The sequence below is a fragment of the Vanellus vanellus genome, assembly GCF_965231255.1.
Source record: "Vanellus vanellus genome assembly, chromosome: 13".
Classification (NCBI taxonomy): domain Eukaryota; kingdom Metazoa; phylum Chordata; class Aves; order Charadriiformes; family Charadriidae; genus Vanellus; species Vanellus vanellus.
The window spans coordinates 19,856,653-19,878,397 of record NC_138918.1 but is presented as its reverse complement, the minus strand read 5'-3'; the positions used below and the strand labels follow the sequence as shown (position 1 = coordinate 19,878,397).

At 42.0% G+C, this 21,745-nt stretch overlaps 1 protein-coding gene across 2 annotated transcripts in view; it reads right to left on the bottom strand.

Moving 5' to 3' along the window:
• Positions 1–21,745, bottom strand: part of CTNNA1 (catenin alpha 1) — a 121,089-nt gene that overhangs the window by 95,007 nt on the left and 4,337 nt on the right. For both annotated transcript variants that reach the window (XM_082489781.1, XM_082489780.1), the window contains exons 2-3: positions 9,041–9,147; positions 6,564–6,759 (exon numbers count right to left, since the gene is read on the bottom strand). In XM_082489781.1, coding sequence (XP_082345907.1) covers positions 6,564–6,759; positions 9,041–9,145 — 301 coding nt within the window. In that variant the 5' untranslated portion in view covers positions 9,146–9,147. The remainder of the gene's footprint in view (positions 1–6,563; positions 6,760–9,040; positions 9,148–21,745) is intronic.

Below are 21,745 nucleotides of genomic sequence, written 5' to 3'. Positions count from 1 at the left end.
GCTTAAATACAGCCAGCAATTAAGGTTGCATGTAGCTACCTCTAAGTATGGCTACCACCAGGTATCAGGGTAGAGGGGCTTGCACAGGGAGGAAGGGCTGGGAAATAACACTTTGGTCCTTATTACCAATTGTACAGGTGTTTTACCATGCCAGAATCCTCTGGAGAGGCAAATTCAGGATGCCTTCGCTATTACATGCGGGACTGCAGTTATTTCACAAACTACGATGGCTTTCAAAGCTTAAGCAAAAGCTTTGATTTGTGTGCGTGTAGGAGTTAAGCAGAAAGCAGCGGAAAGTGCTGTAAACACACAAGGAAATGCCACAGCTCATGGGACTGTAAACAACTCGGAGCGATGACCTGGCTGGGTATGCCCTGGTTTGCATTCAAAGCAAGGCACCACTTAGTAAAACGCTTCAACGTTTCATAGCCTGTGGGTCTGCATCTGGTGCAGGAGGAAAGAATTTGGGTTTCAGATGGAAACAATGCAATTGGTTAACTATGAAAAGCAAAGGCCACTTTACACAGCCAGAGAAATTCCTCCAGAAGGCATTCAGAAAGCATAAAAGTAATGTCTGCATATAGTCAGAGGAGTAAATTTTGGATTTGCCCCTGCCCTTTCTGGGGCAGCATTTTGCTTCAAGTACCACAGTTGTTACACAGCAGCAAGTTTTGGAATCCATATTATTCTTCTTGGATCTCTCTTTGCATTTCAGAAACATTTGGTGAACTGCTAGGATTTGGTTTAGAAAACACTAGATACTCAAGGCCAAAGATTTGAGGGCAGCTGGAGATGACTAGAAAGCAGGCGAACTGCATTATAACTAACCACTGTGACAGAGGCTTCCCAAACCTGTATGAAAAAGGGTCCATATGGCCAAATGCCCAAACAAAAATAGCATATCTCGGATAAGAAGACAAGAACCTCAAATAGCGCTTCACAAGTAAAAGCTGACTGTGACTCCCATTGAGCTCACTACCAAATGGGGCTGGGCGAGATTTGCACCAAAATACCAAGCTGATGCAGTGGCACCATCCTGCCAACTGCTTGCCTGCTCCCTCAGCTAGGCAATCAGTGCAACGTATCCCCAGTATGGGAAGTGTTTCAGGTTTATTTTAACAACTTTTTTTTTTTGTAACTGCTATTTTAACTACTCAAAAATACTTACAACTGGAGAGCTTGGGGTTAACCATCCACACATTACCACTAAGCAATTAATATCTTGCCCTGCAAGAGTTTCTAGCACCCAAGCACTCTACAACTTCATAGCTAAATACAGCCCAAACACAGCTGCCAGCCTGTCCAAGCAACTACATCAAGACACTCAATTTTGTTCAAACGCTCCCTCCCTATGTAACACCCTTCCATCATCTTAAATAATATGACGAAGAGTGGCATGCAACATTTTAAGAAAAAAAAAATATGCTACTTCAAGAAAAAAGCTTCTGTCCAAGTACAGACCAGCTATAAATATCAATCTAAAGCTATCCCTTACCCAACTTTTTGAGGAACACAACTCACTATTTTAACAAGTGTTAAGAGCCTTCAGATTTCCAGATGGGTGAAAGATGATGCATCTCCAATGCTGAAAAACTGCAATCAGCCATGAGATTATAAAAGCCCCACATAGCTGATGTGACTTTCTTTATTCCTTCTGGAAGAGGCTAATAATAGCGAAATTAATGTCACCACCACAAGTATGAAATCTATTAACAATTTCAGGATTTAAGGATATATGCCAGAACCAAAATTCACTACAAATATTTCCCCCTTTATTTACTTACATGTAAAACTCCCACATTTTCAACTCCCAAATAGAAAGGAACACTCTTTTCATTTATTTCCTATTTAAAACAACTTAGAGAGGTGGCCACTCACTTCATCTGAATCTCAAATTGCTAACAAGGTTAAAATCCCTAATTACCCTCTACCCATCTCGTAAATTGCAACCTTACAAGCCAGTCCTGAAATAAAATGCTATTCCTTCCTTCCTTTCAGACTTCTTTTACAAAGAAAAAGCATGTGGGGTAGCTATTTTAGCTAGATTCCACGGGTAAGAGGGAAGTCTGCCCTGGCCTAAGTATGCAGTTACTGCCTTACATGCGCACATTAGCAGTTCAAATTGCATCCAGCATAATCTTCTCATTTTCAAACCTGAATCCAAGGTAACACAGCAAGTTTGAAATCAGGATTTCAAGAGTTAAAAGAAATATACTGCAGAAGAGTCAGACTATGAGGCTCAGATTATACAGCTGGTACGAATTCTTATATGAGTAATCTGTTTTTCCAATATAACCTTAGATTTTCACTAGATATTACAAGGGAAAGATAATAAAAAAGCATCAAAAAAAGAAGAGGCAATGGTAGCCATACCATGATCTTGTCAATAAAGCACTAAGAATTCAATTAAATCTAATGGAACAAAGCCCATTTCAGAAATAGTAAGATTTTCCTCCATCAGAAGAAAAATTACCATTTTCTAGTCTCATTCCCACCATGCCCACAGGGTCTGACAGCACTTTCAGACAGCACTATTAATCCTCCTCAGCAGCACAGTACATGATGACCGTGACAGAGAGGGCTTTCTTTGTACAAACACTGACAGAACGGGAAAGCAGTGGAGAAGACAGGCAAGACCTAGGACACACACAAGGCACTGATGCTTTTTTTTTCCAAGCTAGGAATTCGCGCCCACACATCACCTTGTACCCTTCAGCACTTTCCAGCTCAAAGCCTGTCCCCAGGCTGCTTTGGCAGCAGTATTAGAAATAGGAGTGCCATCAGGCATACCCCTACCTGCTCATAACAGTTCCCTCAAGGTTGCCTGTTCCCCACCAAATGAAGGCAAGCATGAAATCAGAGCTTCAAGACTCTACTATTCTGAATACTGAAGTCACATCCCACTAATGCCACCTTCAGTGTCCACCATGAGTGTCACAACAGGCTGCCCTTACTTTCTACTCTAAAGGACAAGGCCCCATATCCCTTTTTGCCTTATCAACATGGGAGTTGATACTTATGGCAACAAAAGCTTCTGTCAATTCCTTAATCTTGTCTTCAATTAAATCCATATACTGCCTACAACACTCCTCCTTGGCTTGCCAAGAGCCGTCTCAGAGCTCCCTCAGGTTATGGCTTTTCAAAGATCTCAAGTCCTTGGCTGGAGGATGACAAGTGGTACACTCCTAAAACACTTTTCTTGCAGGAAAACAACTGAGAACTCTTCACACCTTTCCAAGAAATTAAGCTAACTGGTCACAATGGAATTTTTGAAGTTGAGTTTTCCAAGAAGAATTCAGAGTTTAACTTTAAGTTATTCCACAACTGGCCTCCTCCAGTTCCTTGGAAATCCTTAAGCCCATGCACCTTGTGTGAAGCACAGTTGAAAAAACTTTTTACCTTTTCATAATTCGCCTCACTGTTCAGTTTTGGAGAAATATTCACTCAGAAACACAGAGCAGAAAGACACCAAACTGAATCAGTAGGTTCACTCCCCCGCATTTGCAACCATGAAACATTAAAGTCCACAGGATTCACAAGACCATTCATCCATTCTCTACCTTCAAACCCTAGGCACAGACTTAAGCTTTTTAATTTTAAGCTTTAATTTCTGGTCTTTTATGTAAAATAACTGTAGGAAGAAGCACAACAGTAAGAGCATAGCTAATACCCTGGATCCTCACACTGGCACGCAGATACATAGCGGCAGTGAACTCTGGTCATCAGTACTCCAGGACAACAGAACAGCCTGGCCAGCCTGACCCGAAAATTTTCCTTCTTGGCCCTGGAGTTTGCAACCCATCTCAGTGCCAAGCACCTGGGCAAGAAACTGGTTCAGTTCCAAGACACCTCCCAACAGCACCAGAATAGCTGACCGCTTCAAGGTACAATCAGTCTCCAACGCTCTATCAGAAGGTAAAACCCTACAAAGAGCTTACAGTGGGGGGAGTAAGGCTGGACAAGACCAACACTGCCCCTTCTATTACCCAGCAAGACTCCAGTGGCAGAAAGTAACATAACAACTGCTGTAAGGATGCCAAAATCCAAGAAATCGACATCAGTCATTTTTCAGTAGTACATCTTTTCTATAACCACAGCAGGATCTATTCTGAAAAACACTTTGGTTCTTGATCTCCACTATTCTGTTCAAAATTTTATTTTAAGAAGTTTCACTACAATAAAAGAAGTGAAAAGTCCAAAGCTTTAAAGGGCCAGGAATCTTTAGGATATTTCATGAACTGGTTTAATATTTAAAGCAAGTTGTAATTTATTCTTCCACTGTAAAAATCAGGAAGACTTTGAAGATCCACTTATATTGATTTAGTATGCAGCCATACTATCATTCATTCTAAATAGCTCTTTTCACTTCTTTGTTTTTACCCCCAACAAATGGGATTTTATGAACAAGCGTGCTCACCAAAATCATGTACCCTCTCAATCTTCTTGCTAGGCTAAAAAAAAAAAAAAATTTTTAATTTTCTCTGATGAGACAAGTTATCTATTGTCCTAATCATCTTCATAACCTCTGTCTACATTCATTCATCTTTTTTTATTATGGTAACTAAACCACTCCCTACTCTAAATAGAGGCATTATTAATTCTATTTTCCTGTCTTCGCTGAAGATAAATTGTGCTATACATCTATAATCCCACTGCTGCCGTCAGACACAGATGCTGCCACTTCACAATCCCGCTACTGCTGACCAACACACCCCGATTCTCCTCTCCACATTTGCCCCACGTTGCAAAAGGCAGATAAAGGCATCAGCACCTGCAGGTTTTGCTAAGGACACGCACAGGCTTTGTATTATACTTCCCTTATTTCTCCAGTTCATGAATTCAACTGGTCTACCACAACACTGGAAACACTTCTGAAGTCCACAGACTGTATATAAACATGTACATTGAAAGTTTGTTATCTCCTTGCTGTTATTAGCACTACTGAGAACTGCAATCCTCCCCTGGGCATTGGCAGCAGCAAGCTTTGCCTCTGTTGTATCTCATTTTTCACCATTTCCTCAAAGGTTTGTTTGCTTTTTAATTTCCTTACGAAGAGCTTCTCTGCTAAACCTGCCTGAACACTGGCACCGTGATGGGGCACAGGCTTTTATCCCTGGTCGTGCTGCCCCAGCAGCCCAGCCCTGCTGTGACTGCATCCCCACAAACAGCGGTGGGCACCAGTTGTATTCAGGCAAATCAGTTGAATCATCACCCGCCCAGCATCAGAAAATGACACGGCCATCCTCTCCACGCACCAGATTTCATGCAAGCTGCAAACAGTAAAAAGGGAGGAAGAAGTCAGACGACTTTAAGGTGGGAAGTTATTTCACTCCAGCACCTCTCAGCTATGAACTCCACCTCCTCTGTCAAAGATCTAGAGAGCGGGGAGGGTTTGGCATCAGGTAGTCTCAAAATTCCAGCAGGGACTAAGAAATAAGTGAAAGGGTCATCCTGAAGGCTTTTATATCAGCCTCTCCTTCCTACCAGCTTCTCACTGTAATATGCAACTCCAAATTCAGCTAACAGAACTTCTCAATCCTGAGGGCTGAGCGCAGCTCCCTCGCTCATTAATATCACCGAGAGTCATTTGAAGGTACTCACAGATGAGGTCTGACTTTCGATTCTGAGCAGCAATCAAGCAATCACCAAGAATTAAAGGCTTCAAGACAAAGGGGTGTCTTTTGCTGTTGTTTGTTGTTGTTAAATTAAGCCAACTCAATTAGCCCCTTATACTGCAGCCTTCATACGTTGATCTTTCTTTGGTCTGTCAACCAGGCTAGTCCAGAACTTAGAACCATTTTCAACTAATATTTCACCACTGTGCAACTTCAGCTACAAACAAGTAATTAATGCTAATGACTTTTCCTTTTTTTGCAGCAGCAGCCGCCACCATTAATACCAGTTGACTGGGTTTCACTGAAGCATAGAAAAGGCTCATGACTGGAAGAATGATAAATGATTTATGAGCAACAATATTTACTAGTGCATATTTTAGAGTAAGCCAGCTCCATAGACTTTTCTTGCAGGTCTTCTCCAAGAAAGTAAAAAAGAAAATGATAAAAAATAAACACTAGATGTGGAGGAGGAAGCCGGGAATTTTTAATCAAGGTCCTCACATTCTGTTTGTTGCTGTTTACATTTTGCATATTTGAAATACCCAGCTCTCAAGTCAACGCTCAGCTCTTCCTCCTACAATGCTGTTTTGTATACATTCAAATATTGGAGAAGTTATTGACATATTTGAGACACAGTTCCACAACATTTACGGGGGGATGGGGGGGTGGGGGGGGTGGGTGGAGTTTACTTTTTAGCCTAAACTGAGTTTTAAATGCTCTTCAAAGAATCAGCCCTTCTGCTTCTCCTCCCAGTCGCTACTTGGGACATCCAATTTCCAGATCTGCCCAGTTCATAGTATTCCTCAAGGAGCCAGCAAGACAAGCTGAGAAGCTACGCAAGTGGAGAGGCGCAGAATCATTAGAAATAACAGCAAAAGGGAAGCAGGAACGGTTCTACTTACCCTGAAGAAACATAGTTTTACAAGCTATCAGCTACATAGCTCTTACCTTGCTTGCGAACATCTTCCACAGCCGCTACCAGCTCCTCTTTAAGGAACTGGCTCTCTTTCGCAATTTTGTCTCCTTTCTCCAGGAAATTCTCTGTTGCTTGTTCAACTGAAGCAGCCAAAACATGGGCCTTTTTAGAACGCCCTCGCTTTTTATTAGAGGGGCCCTTGTTGCTAGTGTTAACCAGTGTTGTTACCTAAAGACATAGATGGAAGAAAGTAAAACACAAAAAAAATAGAAGTTTCTCAATTTGACAGCAAGACCACATGTATTTTTTTCTAGACAGCGTATCGCTAATACCTGCATTACTGCCAGCTCCAAAAGGTTAAACTCACAAACAAGTGTTTTTCATGTCTCTTTAAACATTACCATGCTTCTTGATGAGCATTATAAATTCAGCTAAACTGCTTAGAGATTTTTCTTATCAGCAGCAGACCTGAAAATCTGATTTTAAGAATTGAGATCTATTTGTATTTTTGATAAACCTCAATCTCAGCAACAGGCCAGAGCTATTTGGCACAACATAAAAAGAAACCAAGTTGCGGATAATTAGTTTGGGATAGTTCTCCAGGCATAAAAGACCCCAAACAAGGCTGAAGCCATTATCTACAGAAATCTAGCAATGCAGTATCTTTTCAGTCCAAAACAGCGCTACAGCCAATGGACTAAATGCAGAGCAAGACTTCCTAGAGTTCATTATTTCCTTAAAACAACCAAAACTGAACTCTCATAATCCTCCTGCAATCAACAAGTATTTCCAAGTTTTATGTTTCAGACTGAAACCCTGCCAGGAACTGGTCATCAGCGGCCAGATGACCACCAGGTATTCCATTAGCTCAGGGTCAGGATCTATCCCCTTCAATCAAACACGTCACACAATCCATGCACACTTTTTCATTTGCCTTTCACCCACCCCTTCTTGCTTTTGTTAAGTCTAAGAAAATGCATTGCCTACAAAGCTACTTCACAGGGACATTAAATTACGACACTAAAAATGTTTCTGCTCTGGAAAGCCCAAGGACTGCTGACATAAAGGTCCTCAGAGCCAAATTAGTCTTCTCAGTGGGTTGATCCAGAGAGGGAAAGCCATCAGTTGGGAATATCGCCATCAGCTAATGGTGAGCTTTTGTAGTCTCAGTTCATCGTGTACTACAAATACAGCATGAGTTGCAACATGGCAACTTACCCTATTTTCCACTCTATATTTTACCAGTCACATCATTCACAAAATTTGGGATCGCCAATATAGCCTATTACGCTACTTGAGGAATAAGTTACAGACACTGAACTTGGACAAAAAGGTCCTATAAACAAGTTTGCTCAGTTAACTTTGCCAAATCAGGACAATTTCTCTTAAGGAAAGACTCCATCAGTCACTCTGACTCAAAAGCCGTATAGGAGATCATTTAACTGCCCATCTGAGTATCTGGAGGGAACATCGGCAGGGTGTTTCAGAGGTACAGACAGCAGCTTGGCGATTAAAAGGATGTTAATATTAGCAATAGAACTTGATCACTGCAGTTCGTGCTTAGCAGCAGTTGTGTCCAGTTCATACTGTCATTTTTAAAGTTTCGTATTTCAGGAAAACAATGCTAAAGAAGATGAGTTTACTGTCTCCAGTGCACCTTCTCTTCCAGAATTCTAAGTCTCTTCCAAGAATCTTCAAAATGCCCAATATATGTAGCTTACGTTGACAAGACTCTAGCTTTCCTATATTCTTCAGTGCATTACACTGGGCAATATACACCAGGCAGAAATAAACTTTTACTCACATACCCAGCAGAAAGCACAGGCAGAAATTAAAAGAAAGCACGCGTATCTTGTAAAAGATATACTGAAACAGTAACAAATGCTGTAAAAGCATACCTCTCCAGTGGAACTCAGTTAGGAGGGGTCAGTAATCTATTTACTACACAAGGCTGTTATAGACAGGTTGCAAACACCCCCCTCCACACATTTTATTGTTTATCTGAACCTCCTTCCAAAGGGAACTCTAAATGCCAGTCATCTCAAAGGAAAAACAAACTTAGAGACCCTACTTCTGGCAAGCACTAACGGCTTTGTTGCAAGGGACTTTTTTAATTGCCAAATACCAGTTTCTAAGTAACACATAGCACAGCTTTTTAAAGACTCAACAAATAAGCAGCATCTCACCTGTATTTTGGGTGGTAAACAGCACAGCGCAATGGAACATTAGTTACTAAAATACATTTCTGCACTTCTAATTGAAATACCCTGTCTTATCATATGCTGAAGAAGCAGAGTCTTTCTAGACTTATACCAAATAACTCTTTTACAATAAAACCGAACAAAGAATTACTTGTACACTTTCTTCTATCATTAGTTTTGTAGTGTTTTTACTTCTGGAGTTTAAGCTTTGAAAGTTACTTAATTGAAAGAATACATCAAAACAGGTAATCATCTTTATGAGGGTTTTTTTCCCCTCCTTCCTCCCCTCCTTTTTTTTTTCCTCCTACCTGTGTAACAAGAGGCTCAAGTAGTCTTTCAACCGCCAGCGTTCTTATCTCCAAGCTTTTGGGGTCCCATTTGAAGTTAACGTTGCCTGCAGTAACGGCAGTCATTTCTAAGGGAAGAAAAGAGGTACAGAAATACAATTATTTTTTTTAATTATTAATGCTGTTGGAATATATTTTAAAAATAAATGAAAATGGAAGCTATGAAACACACAACACGTCCATTTGGTGGTGTAAGTTAAGGTTATGCTGAACCAAAACTGTTATTTCTCGAGACAACTGGTGATAGTTCAAAAAATTGCTTGTTATGACAACATGCAGACATTACCTGTATGCTTTGGTTAGAAAATAAAAACAAAACTACACCAAAACCTATTCAAAAGCCACAATATTTTATCAGAGCAATGACAAGATAGGCAACGCTTGCTCTAGTCATCAGTGGTCCCCAAGCAATTAAGAAGGACCTCACAGGTAATGGGGCCACTTTACCCACAAAGCTGGAGGCTAAGCAAAGAACACCTTAGAATAACAGAATCGTTATGGCTGGAAAAGACCTTTAAGATCATCAGGTCCAACTGTTATCTAACTCTACCCGGCCACTTCTAAACCATGCCCCTGAGCACCATATCTAGACGGCTTTTAAATACATCCAAGGATGGCGATTCAGCCACTTCCCTGGGCAGCCTGTGCCACTCTTTGATAACCCTTTCAGTGTAGTTTTTCCTAATGTCTAACCTAAACCTCCCCTGGTGCAACTTGATGCCATTTCCTCTTGTCCTATCCTAATCCCTTCCCGATTTCCACTGTCTCCCTCTAGCACTGACTGTCCTGTGCTCCCCAACCAGCTCTAAGACATAGTCCAAGGTCTTGGGGGAGAAAAAGGGAACACCTCACCTTCAATAGCACCAGAAAGCTGCTGGTTTTCTCAGCTCCACCATGAGTGTCGACCCCATACACTTTGTCAAACTAGGAGCCAGGTTCTAACTCAACTCATTCAACCTACCCATTCATCCAATTCACCTTTTGTAAGTACAAAGGTAAAATAGTGAATATAAGCCTTATAAAGCCAGAAAATCCAGTTGGTTCACATTTAACAGCTTACATATCTACTACACTTCCCCTTAACATTTACATAGGAGGGGAAAGCAGATTTGCACAAAGAGATCTGTTAAAAGCTGTCACTGAGCTGTTCCTTCCCGTTACAGTCTTATATCGACATCCCAGTGGAACAGCAAATATGGTTATGGGAAAAGTTTAGTGAAACTACTAAAATAGCTCTGCTTCTGAAACCAGTAGTTTTTAAAAAATACAAATAATGAACTACAACAGATCACTACATTAACATTGTGATGCTGTACAGCACAAAGGAATAACCAGAACCATAGTTTCAGGAAAAAACAGATTTAAAGTATTTACAGGTCCATAAAAGCAGTTCATACCACTTCAGACTTAATAGATTCCAGCTCTTCCTGCTTTGGGTTGCCCTCACAATTCAAGATTAGACTAAACGCTCATTTGTAGCTTTATATTTTTAAAAAAAGTCATGAAGATAAACACATTTTCAAAGTCTCCTTCCATCCTTTTTCCTAAGCATCTACTGTTGAAGTGGTTTCAAAAGCTTATTAGCTGGTATTTTTAAATCTTGCTCTGGACAGGGGGCATTGCCTGCATAGCATCTCAGCAGACAGATTGCTCTGACAGCACCAGATGTCCCCGAGCTGCCAGACAAGCCCAACGTCCCATTATTTTTAAGAAGCAGGAGGCAAGGCACTAATTTTGGTAACCAATGATGTTTACAACACATACCAACAGCTAACCCTTTTATACCAACACTGACAGTTAAACACGAAGAAACAGCACAGACGTGGCTGCCTGTTTGCCATCGAAGAATAAAATCTCTGGGGCACTCGAGCAGCTCAGCCTGAGAGGGCATAAGGAAGTCAGGGCTCAGCATCACCTGGCTTCACTCAACAGCACCTTCACGGCAGGCTGAGCCCAAGACATCACCTCGGCTTTGTCACACCACAGACACGATACAATAGATTAAGTATTCGCTACACTACTGAAAACATATCTTTGCCCTGAAAAGCCCACACGCTGTCATACGCTGAAGTACAACTTTGCAAGGTGCAAAGCAGGAACAGTCACCTAACCTGCATTCAGCTTTCACTTACACCCACGCTCCAAGTGCCCACACTGCTGGAGAGCAAGAAAACTTTAAAAAAAAGTTGAAAGCTTGAAAAAACAAAAGAATAGGAAGACGCCGATCCATACTAGCATACATATAACATTTATAATGGTTTTAAATCAAAAAGCTTTTAAGTGTAGATGAAGGGTCCCAGCTCCCGCAGCAGAAGACATGCCAGCCTGCAGCTTAAGACCCACAGTGAGCTGACTGCAGGAGGGCAGAGGATGGCCACCTCCTCTTCCTCACCCTACCTCTGACTCTTAGCACTGAGTCCAGTGAAATCACCAACTATCCTTCTCTCCCAATCCCCCCCCCCCCGCCTTTTTTTGCTGGTCCAGCTTTGCACCGGCTTGTGCCCCGGCCCAGAGCAGCCTGGGAAAAGCCCTTCAGCCCCACCAAGTAACATCCTACCCTCAACAAGGAATTTCGCTGTTTTATTCCCTCCTGATTAGCTCAGCATGAATGCTTCCTACATAAGAAGCCAAGAAAAATACGCTGAAAGCCTTTATGGTTTCTGAGAAACACACCCAGGGCTCTGAAAAGCCCATTAGGTTTCTAGGTAAAAGCTGTTTCTATATATTTAATGCTGTTATGCCTCTCACAGAAACAAAGTGCAGGACGAGGTAACCATAAGATGATACGTTAATTGTATTAGTAGGATAACGAAGTCAATTAATCTGAAAACATGTTAATATGATAGCTCATGAACTGGCCAAAAGTATGAACTTTATTGACATTTATCTAAGAAGTATAGGTCGATATCAAATACACTGTTTGGTATCAATGACTGGGGATATCATTTGTACATTGTAGAAAATAGGTTTATTAATTAACCACTCGTGAAGAATACAGGAACCGGCTATAGCTTACAAACACATGTGAATGGTGTGGGTTTAGGGCATAAAAGAACAGCTGCCAGGGCCACACTCCTGCCACGAGAACGCTCTAACTCTCTGGAACCTGTCTTGTCCCTGGGACTCCTCAAGCTCTTGCCTCACTGAATTCAAATACAGTAACAGGTAGTAAAACAAGTCAGAGGATATTGTAGGAGCGTGTTTAATTGTTGGCTCTTTGAGAGCACACAATGTTTCCCACAACACCTGCAATAACTGGAACATCTCATAAAGAAAGAGAACATCCTCTGGAAGATGGACACAAGCACAGGCCAGCCTAGCACTGGTTTCAGACAACTGGGATGACCCAGCTGATATGGAAACAGGTTCTCCACACCACAGACCTACCATGCATGGGACATGCAGCAGCACAGACGCTCAAAGCAGGAATTTCAAGGACAAAGCAGCACAGACCACACAGCGGAAAAGAGCAAGCATCACTGAATCTGAAGTGCTGGAATATATAGAAAGACACCACCGCACAAGGAGTTGCGGTGCCCAGCCTGTGGTTTCATAAGCAGCAGAAAAGCTGCTTAAAAACCAATGTTCATCCTCCCACATCCCTCTAGGAACTCATTCCCATCTTCACATCACACCCCCTCTGTACTGGCACAGCTTTCCCCATGGCTGAGCGATTAACCAGATGGGGAAGAAGTGATTTGGCTGGAGGGAGAGAAATCCATTTTTGCAGGGTGGGCTGAGATCCCCATCTGGTTCACCGTGCCACCACAGATACTGCTGCAAGTGGAACCGGCAATGGCAAGGGGAGATGGCTACGTCAGCTGGCACTGTTGGCAAAGCCCTTCAAGTGGAAACATGGGGCAACATTGGATGTCACAGCCGAGTTGAATCAGGTGCCACTGAAAACAGAGCATCAAGCCGAACCGCTGCAAAGAGCGGGAACACTCTCCCAGCACAATCTAACGCTCAGGCACATGAAGCCCCGACCTTAGACCATGCCCACAGCCCAGCAGGTTAACTGTGAACCCTTCAGGTTATTACACTGCTCATGATGGTGCTCATTATTGTCATAGATGTTTCAAGAGCAATACAATTGTATCTTAATGGGGTTTAGTGCACTTGCAAGGATGCGAGGATGGGGAAAGAATGAGAGTTTGAAGAAGCCACTTTCAGGGTTTCTGTTCCAGTGTGAACAAGCAGCTCTGCAAGCAGAGGTGTCCCAGGCCAGCTTGCTCCTGCTTTCTAGAAAGGATCAAGATCTCATCAACCGCTAAAGTTTAGGAACAGGTTTCCATTCTGCTTCACACTACTTCAAGCAAACACTGCTGCAGTCCTACTGCTCCTTTCCCTGACACAAACCCGCCTCGAACAGGCACCCACACTGGCACACACCTGACGCAGTGAGCCACTTCAGGGAGCCAAAATGGTCTCAGAGTAAGCCAGTAACTACAAAAATTACCTTGTCCTGAAAGAGGAGGCAAGACTGTGCAGGAAAAGGACAGGACTGGAGCAGGACTGAGATGAGCTCTACTGGTGAGCTGCACCCCAGGGCAGGTCCCAGCCCGGCTCGGGAGAGGCAAGGGCACAGACCTGGGCAGAAGGATGTGTTGAACTTCTGGGGCTGCATTTACACACCACGTTGAACAAACCAGTCCACCATGAATGTGCCCAAGGTGATACACATACAGTACTCCTTCCAAAAGTCACACTAAAGGTTGTAGTGTTTTCAAAAACTGGTAATTCCAGGTTTTAAGAGTAACGTCAGATACCTACTTCCAAAATACTGGCATGCAAATAATTTCCAGACTTTGGCAAGCATAGGAATGCAGCTCTGTGGCTTCTTTGCAGAATTGTCCTGGAGGCACCCAGGGCTTTTCAAAAAGCCCACGAAGGAGCACTATTTCAACAGTGAGCTCTGCACACCAACAGAATCACATAAAGTCCTAGTGCTCACGGTCCTGTTTTTCCAGGTTGCACTCCCACACGCACCCGAAGGCAGTGCTGGCTGTATCTCAGGCACTGCCAAGCTAGGATGTTCAACCTGCTCTATACTAGGAGATCCTGCAGCCTCCCAACCTCTGGACCAGGGCAAATCTCTTTTGGTTACACAGTGGAAGGTCTAACTGCCCATTGCCTGTGCTGCAACTTAAGTCCCACCACCTTGTGCTACCTGAAAAGTCTTTTATATGCCATCTTCTAACAGTCTTCAAATTTTAACTACCCTGACAGGCTGCTTTCTAAAAGCTTTTAGCTACACTCACCATTCGCTTTTGGTTTTTCTTAGGGAAGACAGTATTCAAACAGTGGTCTCACTAGCACAGTGGGGGTTACCCTGGGTCAAGCACAATAGACCGCATGCTGAATTCAAGCATTATGCTACCCAAAAAACCTAACAAAAGAGTATGGTACAAGAACATTTTATACCTGGGAAGACATTCTCCATTTTAACGCCCTTTCTGCTACCCACCTAGTTGTTCCCCATTTTGTACAGCTGATTGTGCCCAGGCACAGTAATATGTACTTGATTGCATTATTTTGCAGGTTATTTCTTTCTCTCATATTTCTTTACGCAGTCACAGTAATTTTGAATGATAATCCTGTCTGCTGCCATGCTTGCAGACTGTCTTTGGATATTCTGTGCAAAGTAATGAGAACAGCCCTTTTTCCACCACCCAAGTCATGAGCATGGAACGTGGTGGGATTCATGACACAATGACCCAGCTTCATCTTCCAGCCAGAAAGTGACCCAACTTCTCCATTCCCAAGGGAATCTTTATGGTTTTGGCTGGTTTGTTACCCAAGTACCTAACCAGCAGAGATCCTTTACCCCTGCTGAAGGTGGAAGACAAGACAGAGCAGATAAAGATCTGTGTGAACTGGATATCTAACATATACCGTTAACACAAATCTTATGAATATTTTTGGTTTGAAAAAGGTTAAGGCACACTTCATATTAAACCCAGTTTACATGAAGGGGTTTCATCATGCCCCACTGACAGTTCAAAACTGTTTTCCGTATAACGAAGAGTACCCAGGAAAAAAGAAAACTGTTTCACTCTTTCCTCTTTCCCCTCAGTCTTCAAATGAACGTGTCTGCCCTGTTCCACAAATAAAGCACTACTCTCCACAGCTGAATAGCTGCTAGTCAAGGATGTTTGGTATATGTGATGCTTTTCAAGGAGGATTTAGTCAGGTTTGATTTAAGCTATTTTTATTTAATACCTAGTACACACAACTAAAAACAGACAGACATTCTCTTCTAACATAGCCTTCAACCTTAAATTTTGTCTGCTCAGCTACCAAATCTCCTCTACTACAAATGCCATGAATGTACCACCTCCTTAGAAATCCTTACTATTACAATTTCACAAACTGAAATATGAATACAAACTCAGATGTTGCATTGACTATAGTCATTGATTATCAAAACATTTCTGTCATTTGAGCGTATTCAACATTGGTACACATTTTTTCCAGAGACTGCAGTAACCAGCCAAGTAAAAAGAAAAAATTCTGTTTCAGATAAGCCTATTTCTCACCAGTACCATTCCAGATCCAGCTCTCATCATCTGTTTTCATGTTTCTTTTCTCTCTATTGCTCTTGTGGAGAAGGCCCATAGAGAGGAATCCAAAACCACTCATCAGAAAGCCTTGCACAGCCAGTAACAAACAAACGCTTCTCTACTACTACATTTGTTGAGCAAATCTTTAGACCTTGCTACCTGATCCGGTGTCCCCGCAAAAAAACAATGAAGTTATAACTCTGTTTTCATAGAATGGTTTAGGTTGGAAAGGACCTTGAAGATCATCGAGTTCCAACCCCCCGCCATAGACAGGGACACCTCCCACTACACCAGCCTGGCCTTGAACACCTCCAGGGATGGGGTCTCAACAACCGTTTTTTCTTCTACATGGGTGTTATCTCCTGCCTGCTGCCTTGTTACCACAGCCAGCAGCGTGCCATAGAGAGCCCGACACCTTTTCCCCTCTGGAAGCACAGCCCACCTATACCATGCACTGCCACATGACAGCAGGCATGGGACGTGTCACCAGATTAAGATGCAACACGCTTGCCAAAGTGGTACATGCTGTCTCCTAACAGCTTCCCAACTGCTATAGTACCATGTATTCGAGTAACTTATTTCCATTCTAAAAAACGGGAATGCACTCTGTAACAACAGGTTTTCACACCTTTGTTTTGGTCTCGCTACCATTAAGAGGATGGAAGATGTGCTCTGCACAAGCGGCTTCATTGTGATGTTCCTGGGACCACAGCAGTGATTTCACAACTACAAATAAACCATTTTTTGGAGACACCAGTGCTAGCAGCCTCTTGCCTTCAGTTACGTGTTAGGCTCTGATCATTTTATTTTTGCCAGAATTGTTTTGCTTCAAAGGAGCTAGAAAGAAGGTGCACCGCAAGCCATATCACAGCAATCACGGGCAATTAGTGGCTTATTTATGTCACACTAAGGCTCCAGTTCATGGATGACATCCTAAAAGAATGCAAGAACCAAACTCATGCTTATACCCATTTAACTGTCCAGATGGCTACCCCGGTATGTCCTAACAAGCATCCGATTTATTTCTGCACAGTTTTCAGTTTTCAAAACTCAAGCAGGATTCCAACTACATAAAGAAAACTGATGGGGCATCAAGACACTGCTTTAGAAGACACATATGCTTTTTCTTAAAAAAAAAAAAAAAAAGAAAAAAAAAAAAACACACCACACAAAAAACACAACAAACAAAAAAAAATTCATGTATAGCTAAGATTAATTTTAACATTCTAGCTGCAAAACTTTAAATTTAGGAAAGGAAGAGGATGTGTGATGAGCAGTAAGCTATTACTACTAATAATAAATCCACTCATTCTGTCTTCACAATAATGTTGGTGCATTTTATGCTGAATACCAAAAATACTATCACTGGGAAAGACAACTTCCAACTTAAAGAAAGTAGTGATTACTTGTCCCGAACTGCTGGGCTTTAGCTGCCTGCTCTTTGAATCGGGACTGCAACATTCTGCCCATGCAGAAGTGCAACATACTTGCATTTTAAGCAAAAAGCAACAACTTTGAACTAACTTATCCCCCAAGGAATGGTAACTTCCAACTCCCAAACCCCAGCCCTCTCTCAGCCCCATTTCTCACATTTAAGCCTACACAGATTGCACTTTCAAACAAAACAAGGGGACCCAGCCTAGAGAGAGACAGTAGGTCCCAGGTGAAACATATGTCTACTGGACCACTTTGATTCCACTACTGAGAGCTCTTCTAACCTCACAGTGCCCTTTCCCCACCCTTGAGGCGGAAAATCATGTAAAGCTTCCCTAGAATCATTGGGAAAGAATGGAAGAACAGCTTACCGACACTCTTGGAACCACAGTATGCATTTCAGACCCTAGGGATACACAGTCAGTGAAGATATAATAACTAGACTGTGGCTACAGAGCATGGCTCTTCAAACCCCAAACTACACTAGCACAGGTTCCAATTACCAACTTAAAGTTAGCAATGCATACAAGAAGGGGCAGCCTATTAAGAAATTAATTTTTGCCACAAGTATTCCTCAAATAAGAAAAAGTTTGTTATAAATTAGCCTACTTTATCAGTTGGCACAAGAATTTGCCACTGTTGCAAAATTAATTCATGCTTAGCTTGCAAAAAAACACTGATGGCTGGCAATAAAAGGAAAAGAAAACCTGAGTATTTTTGTTCTGATCTTCTTCAGTGCTCAATCTGCAATAAAAAGTGCCGTTTAAGCTATAGAGTCAGAAATAACCAGAATCTGACCCTACTCAAACCGCATTTTCATTCCTAAATTGATGTTGTTATGCAATACTCTTCAGTGCTTTTAGCTGACCACATCTTCTAAATCTAGACCTTCATTAACAATTTTAAAACAGTCAGAAGTATACAAATACTGGAGTTGTCTGAGCTGACACGCATGCTTTGAAAAAATGAGACTCATAATTAGAGGTTTGATAAGAGACAATTTGCTTAAACATGGAGGAAATGGACAGTCTTGTATTAACAGTGACTAAATACCATATTCTTTCTCAATTGCATGCCCAGCATAGTAGCAACTAAAGACACTGTAACAAAAATTCAGTGTTACAAGAGTGAAAAGTTTTCCATAGTTTCCTCCATTTGCAAAATCTACTAGAAGAACAGCGCCCACTGAAGCAAAGGAGAACACAAGTGTACAGATTCTTCAAAGTAAAATATTTTCTAAAGTTTCTAGAAAAAGTTGTTTAGAATTCCTTTTTCAGTCCTTTGCTTTGATTCAGGAACACTGTCAGTCTTATCTAAAAATTACAAAGCAATTATTTTTTAAAGAAAAAAGAAAAAAATAACAAAGCCCACGATTGATAAGGCCAAGAATTTCACTTTACACTCACGGCAACCATCAACAACATCTCTTAGCTATAAACAATGAATTAGTTTCACGGGAAGAAGAATTGCACCATCACTGCACGCCCCCAGACAACTCTCAACTTGCTGCTCCACCAACACATGCTGCGAGTTAAGAAGGGAAAGAAAATCCACAAAAACAAGCCCTGGGAAGAAGAGTGAACATGAATGTAATGCACAAGCATTGTTTGGATGAGTTAAGCATCTTCTAAATGACTGCAATTACCTGGAAGAATATGTAACGTAGGATGCTCTAACACACACCATCTTCTCTCCCCACAAACTGTCAACAAGGCTGCAGACACTGAGAACACCGAGGACACTGACAGATAAGAACTTTCCAGCTTCTCCAGAAGAGCAAAGCAAGTAATAATAAAAACACACTGGTGCGATTAATTTTTGGATGCTTACCAGACTTACCTACAAAGCCATAAACCACCTCCTGTCAAGTACACACTCACTAAGGCTGCACGAGAATCAGAGCTAACAACGATCCACCTGGATAGGAACCCTTTGAGTCACTACCTTAGCACACGGATGACCAATTAAAGCAACTTTTATTTTAAAAAAAAACAAAACAAAAAAAAAAACAAAACAAACAAACAAACAAAAAAAAAAAAAAAAAACAAAAAACACACAGATGTCACTGACCCACCCATATTTCATAAAAGCAACAGGAAGGAACCGGAAGGTTTGAGAGGAAGGAGTCATTGCTTGGCTGGTCTTGCTGGAAAAAAAGGAATCTTAAGGTAGTAACGCCACATTTTCTCTCTCCGCCCCTTCCCCTCACCCCCAGGAACAGGAAACAAGACAAAGCTACCGAACAAAAAACAGATGAGCTAAGAAATACTGTTCAATTGGCTCTGCACCAGCACTTTGCCTCAGGTTCTGCTGAACACTGCGTCTTTCACTGATAACCATTGACTTTTCCCTAGGCCCAGGATAATACTCTGTTAAACATAACCAAATTGTCTTAACCAATTACTGCAAACTAAGTAAAACAGCTTAAAACACCTGATGCTAAAGTACTGCTGCATACAGATCAGAAATTAATTTCTTTTTTCTTGAGGTTACAAGCTTTCAACCCTGCACAACTAATTTGCATTGTTCTGTTTTGCTACAAATAAGCCTTCTGGCTTCCCCCCCCCTCTTCTCTACTGTTTATTGCATCTTACAGCATTATTTTTCCCTCCCTAACCCCAGCTAGGAGAAGGGAAAAAGCCCGCCCACACTATCGTACTGCACTCTTCGCTGTAGCAGTACAAAATAAGAGTATTGTGATTGAGGACTCCACCAGCAGCGGAAGTGCCATGGAGTAACAAACAAGGGACACGCTCACTTTCCTAAAAGCCTCCCCCACATCTCTGCTTTCAGGATGCATTGTTTAATGTTAGTTAGGAAACGAGTTTCCAGCTGTAACGGCAGTGGTTTGTAATTAAATACGTCTTCCAAAAAGTGGAAGTGGCAGTAACTACAAAGCCATACTTTGCACAGAAATTTAAACCACTCCAGAGCTTTTCATACAGCCAAAACAGATCCTTGCTTTTCACTCCCTCAAAAACCATGTCGTGTCTTTCATTTTATTTGTACCTTGTATGAAGCCTTTCAATTCTCAAGCAGGCTTCTAAACTTAAAAGAAATTAAGTCATTGAACCGAGCCCATTGAATACAACAAGGGGACAGACGGTCTGCACCTGCAGATGAGCCCGCCGGCATTAGAAGCTGAGCAGCACTGTCGCCAGCGCTGGGCACTGGCCATGAGAGCCACCGGACAAATCTGCAGAACAGAAGTCAGCCCAGGCTCTAACTCCTGGCTCAGCAAGCTCCTACGCTGCAGGAGCTTGGCACAGCACCTTGGGGAAGCAAAGCTACTCGACTGCCCTTTTCTCATTTATTACTTGTTTTATAGCCAGCCTGTTGCTTTTGCTTTCAGGGATGGCTTTATACACTGCCACCACGCAAGAAAAAGGTGGGGGGAGAATACAGGGAAGGGAAGTCAAATGATTGTGGGAGTCAATAAAAATACACGTGGCAAGAGTCAAACATTCCAATCAGGGATCCAGAGGGGCACACGAGACACCGCCCAAGAGCATCCATCACTCCTCAAAGGCATCAAAGGAGCCAGAGGATATTGCTCAGTGTGACAAGCTGTGGGAAAGGGAATGACACCACAAGTTCCTGTCTTATTCCCTCCTTCTGGTGGTGTTAACAGCCAGCTTGGCCAAGGCCAGGCAAACTGCTTGTAATTTATGACCTCAAACAAGGGCTAGACTAATAGAAAGCTGATGGGACCAGTACAACCAAAACCCTGACAACAGGGGTCATGGAGAGAGGACACTAGGCTGGTTGGACCTCTCAGCTATACTAATCAGATCACATCAAGTCCCCCACTTATGACTTCCAGTTCATTGTTGTGCCTTCTCATCCTTTAAAGGAATAAGTAATTTAGGTCTTAAGATGCTTAGACTCAGAAACACCTGGATGCCAGGTACTGGCTGAAATTAACTTTATGGTAAATTGTATGTGAAGCTTATATGGAACTTGTCACTTGCATACATATCCACAGTCCATCATGAATTACCCAAGACCTTGAGCAACTCTTCAACATCGAGCAATGAGACTTGCTAGATCTTTAAGTCATGCTAAAGGAAATTAGGTTTATAAGTATACATCACAAAGACATACTTGCAAGAAAGTGGGTAAAGAACAGGCAGCTTGTACATCTTGATTAGGTGCGTGTACACAGAGGAACACGCACTTGCACCTTCATGCTTCTCACTCAGCATACTGCCAGTTCTGTCCTCTGCTATTCAACAACGCTGGTTTTTAATTTGTTATTCTAGTCAATTAAAAAGAAAAAACATTTACCCATCTACGGCTTCAGCTGAAGCTCTCGAGAGCACTTTGCAAAGATGAATACTGACCTGCTAGGTGTTAGACATGTTAAACACCGTTTTATAGGCATACAGTTCAGCCTTGTTTACATGAAAAATTAAACTGACCCTTTTGGCTATGTAAAGCTACATTGCTAGCTCAGCCCTTCTGCAGACCATTTAAGTGGATCTTCTGGGCTGTGCTTTTATCATCCAAAAAAAAAAAAAAAATGATATGGAAATAATCCCCCCTCCCCCCCCTTAGATCTACACAGATATCACCTATAGCAGTACCCAGCAGAATGCAGTGAATGAAAACTCTCTGAACCCTTGGGGGAGTGGGAAAGATGGTAGAAAAGGGAGGGGAAAAAAAGTCA